General features: G+C 49.3%; 2 protein-coding genes across 4 annotated transcripts in view; one reads left to right on the top strand and one right to left on the bottom strand.

Annotated features, from left to right (window-relative positions):
* PTPRN (protein tyrosine phosphatase receptor type N) overlaps positions 1-5,631 on the top strand; it is a 114,384-nt gene extending 108,753 nt beyond the window's left edge. For both annotated transcript variants that reach the window (XM_073647342.1, XM_073647340.1), the window contains 3 exons: positions 3,276-3,340; positions 3,599-3,672; positions 3,843-5,631. In XM_073647342.1, coding sequence (XP_073503443.1) covers positions 3,276-3,340; positions 3,599-3,672; positions 3,843-3,914 — 211 coding nt within the window. In that variant the 3' untranslated portion in view covers positions 3,915-5,631. The remainder of the gene's footprint in view (positions 1-3,275; positions 3,341-3,598; positions 3,673-3,842) is intronic.
* Positions 5,632-8,735: 3,104 nt separating this feature from the next.
* The window catches only part of DNAJB2 (DnaJ heat shock protein family (Hsp40) member B2), a 29,137-nt gene continuing 25,084 nt past the window's right edge, over positions 8,736-12,788 (bottom strand). Inside the window, exons 9-10 of one of the 2 annotated variants that reach the window (XM_073647339.1) lie at positions 11,323-11,541; positions 8,736-9,179 (exon numbers count right to left, since the gene is read on the bottom strand). In XM_073647339.1, the coding sequence (XP_073503440.1) occupies positions 9,169-9,179; positions 11,323-11,541 (230 nt within the window). In that variant the 3' untranslated portion in view covers positions 8,736-9,168. Of the gene's footprint in view, positions 9,180-10,885; positions 11,542-12,788 lie in introns of those variants that run through there. The other variant, XM_073647338.1, reaches the window with a different exon arrangement.

Raw genomic sequence — 12,788 nt, 5'->3', positions numbered from 1 at the left:
CAGGTGCACAACTCTGCTATACTATACCCGGGGTGCACGCTGCAGGTGCACAACTCTGCTATACTATACCCGGGGTACACGCTGCAGGTGCACAACTCTGCTATACTACACCCGGGGTACACGCTGCAGGTGCACAACTCTGCTATACTACACCCGGGGTACACGCTGCAGGTGCACAACTCTGCTATACTATACCCGGGGTACACGCTGCAGGTGCACAACTCTGCTATACTATACCCGGGGTACACGCTGCAGGTGCACAACTCTGCTATACTATACCCGGGGTACACGCTGCAGGTGCACAACTCTGCTATACTATACCAGGGGTACACGCTGCAGGTGCACAACTCTGCTATACTATACCCGGGGTACACGCTGCAGGTGCACAACTCTGCTATACTATACCAGGGGTACACGCTGCAGGTGCACAACTCTGCAATACTATACCCGGGGTACACGCTGCAGGTGCACAACTCTGCTATACTATACCCGGTATACACGCTGCAGGTGCACAACTCTGCTATACTATACCCGGGGTACACGCTGCAGGTGCTCAACTCTGCTATACTATACCCGGGGTACACGCTGCAGGTGCACAACTCTGCTATACTATACCCGGTGTACACGCTGCAGGTGCACAACTCTGCTATACTATACCCGGGGTACACGCTGCAGGTGCACAACTGTGCTATACTATACCCGGGGTACACGCTGCAGGTGCACAACTCTGCTATACTATACCCGGGGTACACGCTGCAGGTGCTCAACTCTGCTATACTATACCCGGGGTACACGCTGCAGGTGCACAACTCTGCTATACTATACCCGGTGTACACGCTGCAGGTGCACAACTCTGCTATACTATACCCGGGGTACACGCTGCAGGTGCACAACTCTGCTATACTATACCCGGGGTACACGCTGCAGGTGCACAACTCTGCTATACTATACCCGGGGTACACGCTGCAGGTGCACAACTCTGCTGTACTATACCCGGGGTACACGCTGCAGGTGCACAACTCTGCTGTACTATACCCGGTGTACACGCGGCAGGTGCACAACTCTGCAATACTATACCCGGGGTACACGCTGCAGGTGCACAACTCTGCAACACTATACCCGGTATACATGCTGCAGGTGCACAACTCTGCAATACTATACCCGGTATACACGCTGCAGGTGCACAACTCTGCTGTACTATACCCGGTGTACACGCGGCAGGTGCACAACTCTGCAATACTATACCCGGTGTACACGCGGCAGGTGCACAACTCTGCAACACTATACCCGGTATACATGCTGCAGGTGCACAACTCTGCTATACTATACCCGGTATACACGCTGCAGGTGCACAACTCTGCAATACTATACCCGGTATACACGCTGCAGGTGCACAACTCTGCTGTACTATACCCGGTGTACAAGCTGCAGGTGCACAACTCCAGTACACTACACCCGGTGCACAATTCTGCTATACTATACCCGGTATACACGCTGCAGGTGCACAACTCTGCTATACTATACCCGGGGTACACGCTGCAGGTGCTCAACTCTGCTATACTATACCCGGGGTACACGCTGCAGGTGCACAACTCTGCTATACTATACCCGGTGTACACGCTGCAGGTGCACAACTCTGCTATACTATACCCGGGGTACACGCTGCAGGTGCACAACTCCGCTACACTACCCCTGGTGCACACGCTGCAGGTGCACAACTCCAGTGCACTACACCCCGTGCACAGCTCTGCTATACTACACCTGGTGTACACGCTGCAGGTGCACAGCTCTGCTATACTACACCTGGTGCACTTGCTGCAGGTACACTACTCCGCTACACTACACCCGGTGCACAACTCCAATATACTACACCCGGTGCACACACTGCAGGTGCACAGCTCTGCTATACTACACCTGGTGCACTTGCTGCAGGTACACTACTCCGCTACACTACACCCGGTGCACACGCTGCAGGTGCACAGCTCTGCTATACTACACCCGATGCATTCACTGCAGATGTATAGCTCCACTGTAATACACCCGATGCATCTTCTGCAGGTGCGCAACTCCGCTATACTATCCCCGGTGCACACACTGCAGGTGCACAGCTCCACTATACTACACCAAGTACATACAGAGGGTACGGAAAGTATTCAGACCCCTTTACATTTTCACTCTTTGTTTCTTTGCAGTCATTTGGTAAATTCTAAAAAGTTCATTTTTTTCTCATTAAAGTCCACTCTGCACCCCATCTTGACTGAAAAAAACAGAAATGTAGAAATTTTTGCAAATTTATTAAAAAAGAAAAACTGAAATATCACACGGTACATATACTGCAGGTGCACAGCTCTGCTATACTACACCCGGTACATATACTGCAGGTGCACAGCTCCGCTATACTACACCCGGTACATATACTGCAGGTGCACAGCTCCGCTATACTACACCCGGTACATATACTGCAGGTGCACAGCTCTGCTATACTACACCCGGTACATATACTGCAGGTGCACAGCTCTGCTATACTACACCCGGTACATATACTGCAGGTGCACAGCTCCGCTATACTACACCCGGTACATATACTGCAGGTGCACAGCTCCGCTATACTACACCCGGTACATATACTGCAGGTGCACAGCTCTGCTATACTACACCCGGTACATATACTGCAGGTGCACAGCTCTGCTATACTACACCCGGTACATATACTGCAGGTGCACAGCTCCGCTATACTACACCCGGTACATATACTGCAGGTGCACAGCTCCGCTATACTACACCCGGTACATATACTGCAGGTGCACAGCTCCGCTATACTACACCCGGTACATATACTGCAGGTGCACAGCTCCGCTATACTACACTCGGTACATATACTGCAGGTGCACAGCTCCGCTATACTACACCCGGTACATATACTGCAGGTGCACAGCTCCGCTATACTACACTCGGTACATATACTGCAGGTGCACAGCTCCGCTATACTACACCCGGTACATATACTGCAGGTGCACAGCTCCGCTATACTACACCCGGTACATATACTGCAGGTGTACAGCTCCGCTATACTACACCCGGTACATATACTGCAGGTGTACAGCTCCGCTATACTACACCCGGTACATATACTGCAGGTGCACAGCTCCGCTATACTACACCCGGTACATATACTGCAGGTGCACAGCTCCGCTATACTACACCTGGTGCACACGCTGCAGGTGCAATCTATCTATGATACACAGATAAAGATAATATATGTACTTTTCTTCTAGTGACGGAGCTGGGAGGACAGGAACCTACATCCTTGTAGATATGGTTCTGAATCGCATGGCTAAAGGTGAGAGAACATATCTTCAATTTCCATTATAAAGCACCAATATCCCCATTAATATTCAGTGTTAATGGCGACAGCTAGCACCACGGCTCCAATTTATCATGTTCATTTTCCCTACAGCGCCCCTAAAGGTAAAACATAGCATTACAGTTTGTCTATAATGTAACACAGTCCTCCAGCAGCTCTAGGCTTCAGCTAATATGAAGGCTGGAGGACCCAAGATGCTGCAGAGCTTGATATAACCATGTCTCCATCTTGCAGGAGTTAAGGAGATCGATATTGCTGCATCACTAGAACATGTCCGGGACCAGAGGCCAGGGATGGTGCGAACCAAGGTATACCCTTACTATTAGGGGTTAAATTACTGATGCTTCTCCACTGACCAGCTGTGCTTTCTGCACCCTGCACATTGGGCAGGACAGGCCTCTTGCCAGCAGGAATCCTTGACACTGTAGACGCTTTTGCTGGTGATCCCCAGTGTAAACTCTTTTATCCATCATTCCAGGATCAGTTTGAATTTGCCCTGACGGCGGTGGCCGAGGAAGTCAACGCGATTCTGAAGGCTCTGCCGCAATGAGAAAGTGACGACCGAGGTTCCCTATTCCGTCTTATGACCTGGACCTGCATTATTGAGTTGGCAGTTCGATCCATCCTCAAAATACCCATTTGGTGGTCTCTGCTCATCATGCCAGGGAGCCAAGGCTGCCCTTCCATGCCCCTACTACCTATCTGCCTTTCCAAGCTTTCATCCCACTACTGCCAGATTTCTTGCCCAAAATTTGCTACCTCGTCCCCCATGCTTCACTCCTAAGCTGCTAGTACCTCATTATTATGTAGTCATGTCTCTTCATGTTTCCCAACAGCAAATCTGTTCTTAGTCTCCTAAGCTCCCTAGGGTGAAATCTAAAATAACACATATCTGTAATGCAATGTTCTAGAGCACGACATTCCCACCTTCCTGATATCCATAATCTTATTATAAAGAGATATTCTTCTGTACACACGACATGGAGTTTAGTGAAGCAGGGTGGAAGTATGTGGATGAGTGTCGGGAAATTCAGGTTACTATATTCGCATATTATGGTCCCGGCCTATGTATTCTGGCGGGGTAGTTAAGATAGGTGGTTGAGGTGCCCATTATCACTACCTACTCCCAGCATCTACCAGAAATAAAATATTGGCATCTATGTAGGCCGTAAGAAATCTATAAACCTAGCACCGGATGGAAATATGGCGATGAATCCTCCAATACTTGTGCGGCGTCCAGATTTTTCGGCATAAAGCGGAATCATTGTATAATGAAAGCTTTCTAATTCACATTCTGTTTATATCTCTCTTCCTGCTCGATGTCAGTGAATGGAAATATTATATAGATCAGAGTTTGATCTCCAGTACAGACCCAATACCTTTCACTTCCAGTCTAGATAATCTCTGGGAGCTAAAAAACGAGCCGCCAAGCCTCTCCATGCTGATAGCTTGCTACAGTGTATCAGTGCAGGTAAAATGGTAGCACCCAGCGTAATCAATTCAGGACCCCAATTAAAAGCAATGAATTCCACCCTCCCACAGCGGTGCCCTTCTTGCAATGTCAGCGCCACTATTCCCGGCGGGTGAGGTGACATTATTGTGTCACGTGGCCGCAGCTCATCAATATTCCATCAGGGCAGACGTCTGGGAATAGTAACGTCGACATTGCAGGAACGGCAGCGCTGCGGGAGCCAAGGATCCAGGTGAGTTTTCATTTTAATTGGGGTCCTGAATTGATTAACCCCTTTAATGCTCCTCACAGACGAAGGTTTGTTACAATAGTATCTGGTATTCTGGATGATACATTTTACCAGCCCTGACACATTGTAACAATCAGGACAGGAGAGAGATTTCTGCCGTTACTGGCCTATCGGAGTTTATCAGTAAGAAGAAAAGTTTCTACCCAATGACAACAAGCTGTGATCTTGAATTAAAAGACAAGGAATTAAATACAGGAGCCCCTATTGTGTGTTGAGGGGGCACATGGCAGTGACCCGTGACGCCGAATCCTCAGAGTTCTGTCCCGTCCCATCTTCTGTGTATCTGAATATGCTGCATTCTCTGCTGGGGATTGGCATGGGGGTGGCACGTTAGAGACGAGGTAGCCCTTTCTCTGCCCGGCCTTACACCTCTCATTCTGTTTTCTATGTCATATCGCATCGTACGTCATCACAGAAAAAAAATCATTTCTAGAGAAATATAATAGACTTTAATTTTGTATATTGATGTGAATAAAGTAATTGTGTTTCGTTTGTGCAAATGCAAAAGATGTCGCTTGTCTTCATTTTCAACTGGTCCAAAGAATGGGTTAGATTGTAGGGATCGATGGGCACCAGCCAAGTATGGGGTTAGTTATACAAGCGAACGTCCTGTACAGCTTCCTCTGCTTGTGATAATACCCGAGTGTCGACCAGCAACTAACACTAGAGGGAGCTCACAGCAGACAGATTTATACAGTCACCACTAGGGGGAGCTCACTACATACAGATTTATACAGCCACCACTAGAGGGAGCTCACTACATACAGATTTATACAGCCACCACTAGAGGGAGCTCACTACATACAGATTTATACAGCCACCACTAGAGGGAGCTCACTACATACAGATTTATACAGCCACCACTAGAGGGAGCTCACTACATACAGATTTATACAGCCACCACTAGAGGGAGCTCACTACATACAGATTTATACAGGCACCACTAGGGGGAGCTCACTACATACAGATTTATACAGGCACCACTAGGGGGAGCTCACTACATACAGATTTATACAGGCACCACTAGGGGGAGCTCACTACATACAGATTTATACAGCCACCACTAGAGGGAGCTCACTACATACAGATTTATACAGTCACCACTAGGAGGAGCTCACTACATACAGATTATACAGTCACCACTAGGGGGAGCTCACTACATACAGATTTATACAGGCACCACTAGGGGGAGCTCACTACATACAGAATTATACAGCCACCACTAGAGGGAGCTCACTACATACAGATTTATACAGCCACCACTAGGGGGAGCTCACAGCAGACAGATTTATATAGCCACCACTAGGGGGAGCTCACTACATACAGATTTATACAGTCACCATTAGAGGGAGCTCACTACATACAGATTTATACAGCCACCACTAGGGGGAGCTCACTACATACAGATTTATACAGTCACCATTAGAGGGAGCTCACTACATACAGATTTATACAGCCACCACTAGGGGGAGCTCACTACATACAGATTTATACAGCCACCACTAGGGGGAGCTCACTACATACAGATTTATACAGCCACCACTAGGGGGAGCTCACTACATACAGATTTATACAGCCACCACTAGGGGGAGCTCACTACATACAGATTTATACAACCCTCACTAGAGGAAGCTCACTACATACAGATTATACAGTCACCACTAGGGGGAGCTCACTACATACAGATTTATACAGCCACCACTAGAGGGAGCTCACTACATACAGATTTATACAGTCACCACTAGGAGGAGCTCACTACATACAGATATATACAGCCACCACTAGAGGGAGCTCACTACATACAGATTTATACAGCCACCGCTAGAGGGAGCTCACTACAGATTTATACAGCCACCACTAGAGGGAGCTCACTACATACAGATTATACAGTCACCACTAGAGGGAGCTCACTACATACAGATTTATACAGCCACCACTAGGGGGAGCTCACTACATACAGATTTATACAGCCACCACTAGGGGGAGCTCACTACATACAGATTTATACAGCCACCACTAGGGGGAGCTCACTACATACAGATTTATACAGCCACCACTAGGGGGAGCTCACTACATACAGATTTATACAGCCACCACTAGGGGGAGCTCACTACATACAGATTTATACAGCCACCACTAGGGGGAGCTCACTACATACAGATTTATACAGCCACCACTAGGGGGAGCTCACTACATACAGATTTATACAGCCACCACTAGGGGGAGCTCACTACATACAGATTTATACAGCCACCACTAGGGGGAGCTCACTACATACAGATTTATACAACCCTCACTAGAGGAAGCTCACTACATACAGATTATACAGTCACCACTAGGGGGAGCTCACTACATACAGATTTATACAGCCACCACTAGAGGGAGCTCACTACATACAGATTTATACAGTCACCACTAGGAGGAGCTCACTACATACAGATTTATACAGTCACTACTAGAGGGAGCTCACTGCTTACAGATTTATACAGCCACCACTAGGGGGAGGTCACAGCAGACAGATTTATACAGCCACCACTAGTGGGAGCTCATTACATACAGATTTATACAGCCACCACTAGAGGGAGCTCACTACATACAGATTTATACAGCCACCACTAGGGGGAGCTCACTACATACAGATTTATACAGCCACCACTAGGGGGAGCTCATTACAATCAGATTTATACAGCAAACCACTAGAGAGTGCTCATTACATACAGATTTATATATTACCATTAGGGGGAACGCATAACATACATATTTATACAGCCACCACTAGGGGGAGCTCACTGCATACAGATTTATACTGCTGCCATTGAATTTATTACTAGCTGTATAAATCCATGTACAGTGAGCTCCCCCTAGTTGTGGATAGGGGTAGCTCACTGTAAAGTCCAAAAAAAGGGCTCTTCAATACAGATATTTTATTAAATTTAATGTGTATTTCCAACTCAAACTCATGGCATATGGGTAGAATACGAGATCACTTTATGTTTCATCTTCTCTTTATTTTACTCCATGGGTCTGGTGGTTCCATTCATGGCATGTAGACAGGTGTCTCTATGCAGAACAAATACCCTAGAAGGGGGACACAGCCCAGCACTGGACACCTTCATTCTCAGGATGAATCTCCTTACTGCAAATAAGAATCAAAATAGCCTACATAAAGGGGTTGTGTACCAATGGATTTACACGGCTGCTTTCGTCAAGAAACAACACCACCCCTGTCCACAGGTTATGTATGGTACTGCAGCTCTGCAATACCTAAGAACCAGCAGACAGGTGTGGTGCAGCCATGTCATTCAATTTCGGTACAACCTCAGTGGAGACTGGGGCTCAGTCTTATTTTCAATGGTTTGTGATTTCTGCAGAAGTTTATGGAACTTCATCAAACCTCCCACCAGAGGGCAGTGCTGTGCAGCTCTCCATGTATGTAGCGGATCTTGGCCGGATCCTGTGATCCCATGGGGCATTGTCGGTAATCCAGGTTTCTTTTTTGAAAGAACAAAAGCTTAGGATTCCCACAGACACGAAGGATCGGATCCACCTCCTGTTTCTGCACCCCACACTCGGTGTACCCCGTCCTCCGTCATAACAGAACGAGCCGATAATAAAAGGTTGTCAGGTTTAATTGAGATGGTGGATTATACACATCCTCATAAGTTGCCATCACTTGAATTGAGTCCATGATTAATATATTGAATCTTAAAGCAAATATCACGGCACACGCCATCTCGCCCGGAATATAAATATGCATTACACGCAGCCCGAGCACGTAACATCCCTTGGGTCCAGCCCCTCTTTAAATCCGTATGTGCAACCTCCCTCCCATCCAAAAAACATTAAATAAAATGGTTCATTCCAGTGTAGTGCAGAATATGGAAAGAAGGGGGAGAGGGGTCCCCATATCTGTCAGGATGGTAGAGCCCATATGCCAAACCTGCGCAGAAGAAAGGTGCAGAGGTCGGGGGGGTTAAGCTGGTCTGTGCTCCCCTCGTCCCCCCCCCAGCCAGCGATGGTAAGAGCCCTGTATGTCATCCATTCTCAGAACACACCTAGTGAGAAAAGCAAGACATTCAGTAGGCAAATCATGGGGCTGCACGTCATCAATAATCAGCAGGAGGGGGAGAGGCTCTACCGAAAACTCAGTGTGAACACCGCCCATAACAAGACGACGAGCTGCGGGCATGGCTGAATATAACTACTGCTGCTCAGATATAAGCCCCCAATAACTAAGGCAAATCCCCCATGTACAGACCATGTGACCAGGAGATAAGCGTCTGTCACTAATACATTGTGCTGCTTATCTCCTGGGGAATAAAGAATTCAATTTATCAAGGTCTGTTACATAGCCGACACCAGGGGGTCAGACAGCGGCTTAATCCTCTCTCCCTATTGAAAACATGTACGCTCAGTGGAATTAAGCGTGCATGAGTATTGTGGAGGTATGGAGGAAAAGCGCACCGTTACTGCAGATGGAGGTGCAGCCCCCCTATCAGTATTCGGTCAGTATTTTTTCTCAGGAGTGGGAGCCAAAACCAGGTGAGAATCAGAGAAAAGGTAGAATAGAAACAAGTCACCAATTCTGCATTTATCACCCACTCCTGGTTTTGGCTCCCACTCCTGAGAAAAAATACTGACCGAATACTGATAGTGGGGCCGAGGCCAAAATCTCTACTACTCTGCAAGTCGTCTTATTATTAGCAGAGGGTGAGACACTTGAAGGGATGAAGGCGAAGCCGCAGACTATCACTATTGGTTGTGGACTTGCTCAATGGCACAAAACTAAAGCAAAGGCACCAGAGGAGGAAACATTTACAGATTCCGGACACATAAATATATATGGTTACATTGTAACTTTACATTTGGCAGTTTAAAAGGAACCCGGCCCCAGAATAAGAGCGTCAGGAACCGGTCAGAGTGGAAGCATCGGCAGAGATCTGCCACAGGGGGCAGCGCAGAGCGTGGAAGCTTAGAGAGGGCGTCCGGCCGCCGGGGACAAGTCTGCGGTCACTCTGTGTGACTGCAGGATTCTGACAGTGTGTGGAGACATGCAGCCACGAGTCCCCGAGATTCCCCCAGCCAGTTCAGCAGTCACGTAACAGCACGGACACCATTTACTTACTTGTGGTCACAAGATGATTAGACACGCTCAGCTTCTATCAATACAAGTGAATTCAGAGAAGCCGTACGAGACCGCTCAGCCCGTGACCGAAAGTATTCAAATCACACACGTGCAGCCACGAGACCGCCGAGCGGGCAATGCTGGGAAATCATGACAGTGAGCGCACCACTCGCACTGTCACCATTCTCCAGTCACAGTCTGTCTGCAGACTTTTGTCCCAAGCATGAGCAACCACTTTAACCTTCTAGCTGCTGGAAAACAAGGCACTGCAATGTTCTGCAGGATTAACCCTCTAGCAGCTGGAATAAAAGCACTGCAATGTTCTGCAGGATTACCCCTCCAGCAGCAGGAAGAGAGAGAAGACACTGAAATGCTCAGCAGGATTAACCCTCTAGCTGCTGAGAAAGAAGGCACTGCAATAGTCTGCAGGATTACCCCTCCAGCAGCAGGAATAAAGAGAGAAGGCACTGCAATGTTCTGAAGAGTTAACCCTCTAGCAGCTGAGAGAGAGAAAGAAGGCACTGCAATGCTCTGCAGAATTAACCCTCTAGCAGCTGAGAGAGATAAAGAAGGCACAGCAATGCTCTGCAGGATTACCACCCCTCTAGCAGCTGGAAGAGAGAGAAGACACTGAAATGCTCTGCGGGATTAACCCTCTAGCTGCTGGAAAAGAAGCCATTATAATGTTCCACAAGCATAAAACACTAGCGGCTGCAAAAAAAAAAAAAGGCACTGCAATGGTAAATTCAGATTTACCACCCCCGGTGTTAGACCCTGCATTACTTTTTATTTTAGTCCATGAGAAATAACGAGAAGCAAGAATAGCTACAAAATGAAGCATCTTCCCTTCTTTTTCTCATCTTTGTTTTTGGGGTCCCCCTCTCCCCCTCTGCTTTCCTTGACTTCCTCTGTGTGTCCCGCCTGTTCCTCTGATTCCTCTCTTTGAGATCTAACAGCTTTTGTCTGATGTCTTTTGTGTTCATTTGAATGATCTGCCCCCTGCTGGTGACTGGGTGGCTCCTCACTCCTCTGCCCCCTTTGCTGCCTCTCTGTTCTCGCTTTACTTCGCACACCTGCTCTGTGCTGCCCGGCGGCTTCCATCTCGGAGAGGCTATAAGCCATTGCCAGCTGCAGATCCTCATCTTCGTCGTCGCTGTCCAGCACCAGGCAGGTAGGGGGCGCTCTCTGCACGTTATGTGGAGGTTCCCGGGTCTGGTTTCTGGATGGAGTTGGCTCACTTTTCTGATCCCTTTTGCTTATCTCGAGCGCAAGAGCGAGTTCATCTTCTACCCCTGCAAAATAAATGCCCAAAAGGGACAGTGATCAGCGCTGGCTGTTGTAACATGACATATATAATATACTAGATGGTGGCCCGATTCTAATGCATCGGGTATTCTAGAATATGTATGCGGCCAACCGGGCGCGACTAATCAGTGAAGCAGTGTTTAAATAGGTTGTGCACTACTTTAAATTAACCCCCCAATGTATCCCCCCGGGGCCCCTAATGAATTTTGGAGGACCGGGGAGCGAGGCCGCTGGTCGGGGTACTTCTGCTGCGAGCAGCCGGGAGATGACCGGCTAGCACAGGGTGAGCGTGTGAGGGTGAGCGTGGGAGCGGGTGAGGGTGAGCGTGGGAGCGGGTGAGTTTGGGAGCGGGTGTGAGGGTGAGGGTGGGAGAGGGTGAGCGTGGGAGTGGGTGAGGGTGAGCGTGGAAGCGGGTGAGGGTGAGCGGGTGAGAATGTGAGGGTGAGCATGGGAGCGGGTGAGCGTGGGAGGGTGAGAATGTGAGGGTGGGAGCGGGTGAGTTTGGGAGTGGGTGTGAGGGTGAGCGTGGGAGCGTGTGAGGGTGAGCGTGGGAGCATGTGAGGGTGAGCGTGGGAGCGGGTGAGCGTGGGAGGGTGAGAATGTGAGGGTGAGGGTGAGTGTGGGAGGGTGAGAATGTGAGGGTGGGAGCGGGTGAGTTTGGGAGTGGGTGTGAGGGTGAGCGTGTGAGGGTGAGCGTGGGAACATGTGAGGGTGAGCGTGGGAGCGGGTGAGCGTGGGAGGGTGAGAATGTGAGGGTGAGGGTGTGAGGGTGAGCGTGGGAGCGGGTGAGCGTGGGAAGGTGAGAATGTGAGGGTGAGGGAGGGAGCGGGTGAGTTTGGGAGTGTGTGAGGGTGAGCGTGGGAGCATGTGAGGGTGAGAATGAGAGGGTGTGAGGGTGAGCGGGTGAGGGTGAGCGTGAGCGTGGGAGCGGGTGAGGGTGAGCGTGGGAGCGGGTGAGGGTGAGCGGGTGAGGGTGAGCGTGGGAGCGGGTGAGGGTGAGCGTCCCAGCGTGAGCGTGTGAGCATGAGCGTCAGAGCATGAGCATCCCAGCGAGAGCGTCAGTGCGTGAGCGTGAGAGCGTCAGAGCGTCCCAGCGTGAGCGTCAGAGCGTGAGTGTCCGAGCGTGAGCGTCCCAGCGAGAGTGTCAGAGCGTGAGCGTCAGAGCATGAGCGTGTGAGCGTGAGCATCCCAGCGAGAGCGTCAGAGCGTGAGCGTCAGAGCATGAGCGTCCCAG

The sequence above is a fragment of the Phyllobates terribilis genome, unplaced genomic scaffold (genome assembly GCF_046119375.1).
Source record: "Phyllobates terribilis strain yellow unplaced genomic scaffold, ASM4611937v1 Scaffold_9__5_contigs__length_417890890, whole genome shotgun sequence".
Lineage (NCBI taxonomy): Eukaryota > Metazoa > Chordata > Amphibia > Anura > Dendrobatidae > Phyllobates > Phyllobates terribilis.
The sequence above is the reverse complement of the archived record's forward strand: the minus strand, read 5'-3'. Positions and strand labels throughout refer to the sequence as shown.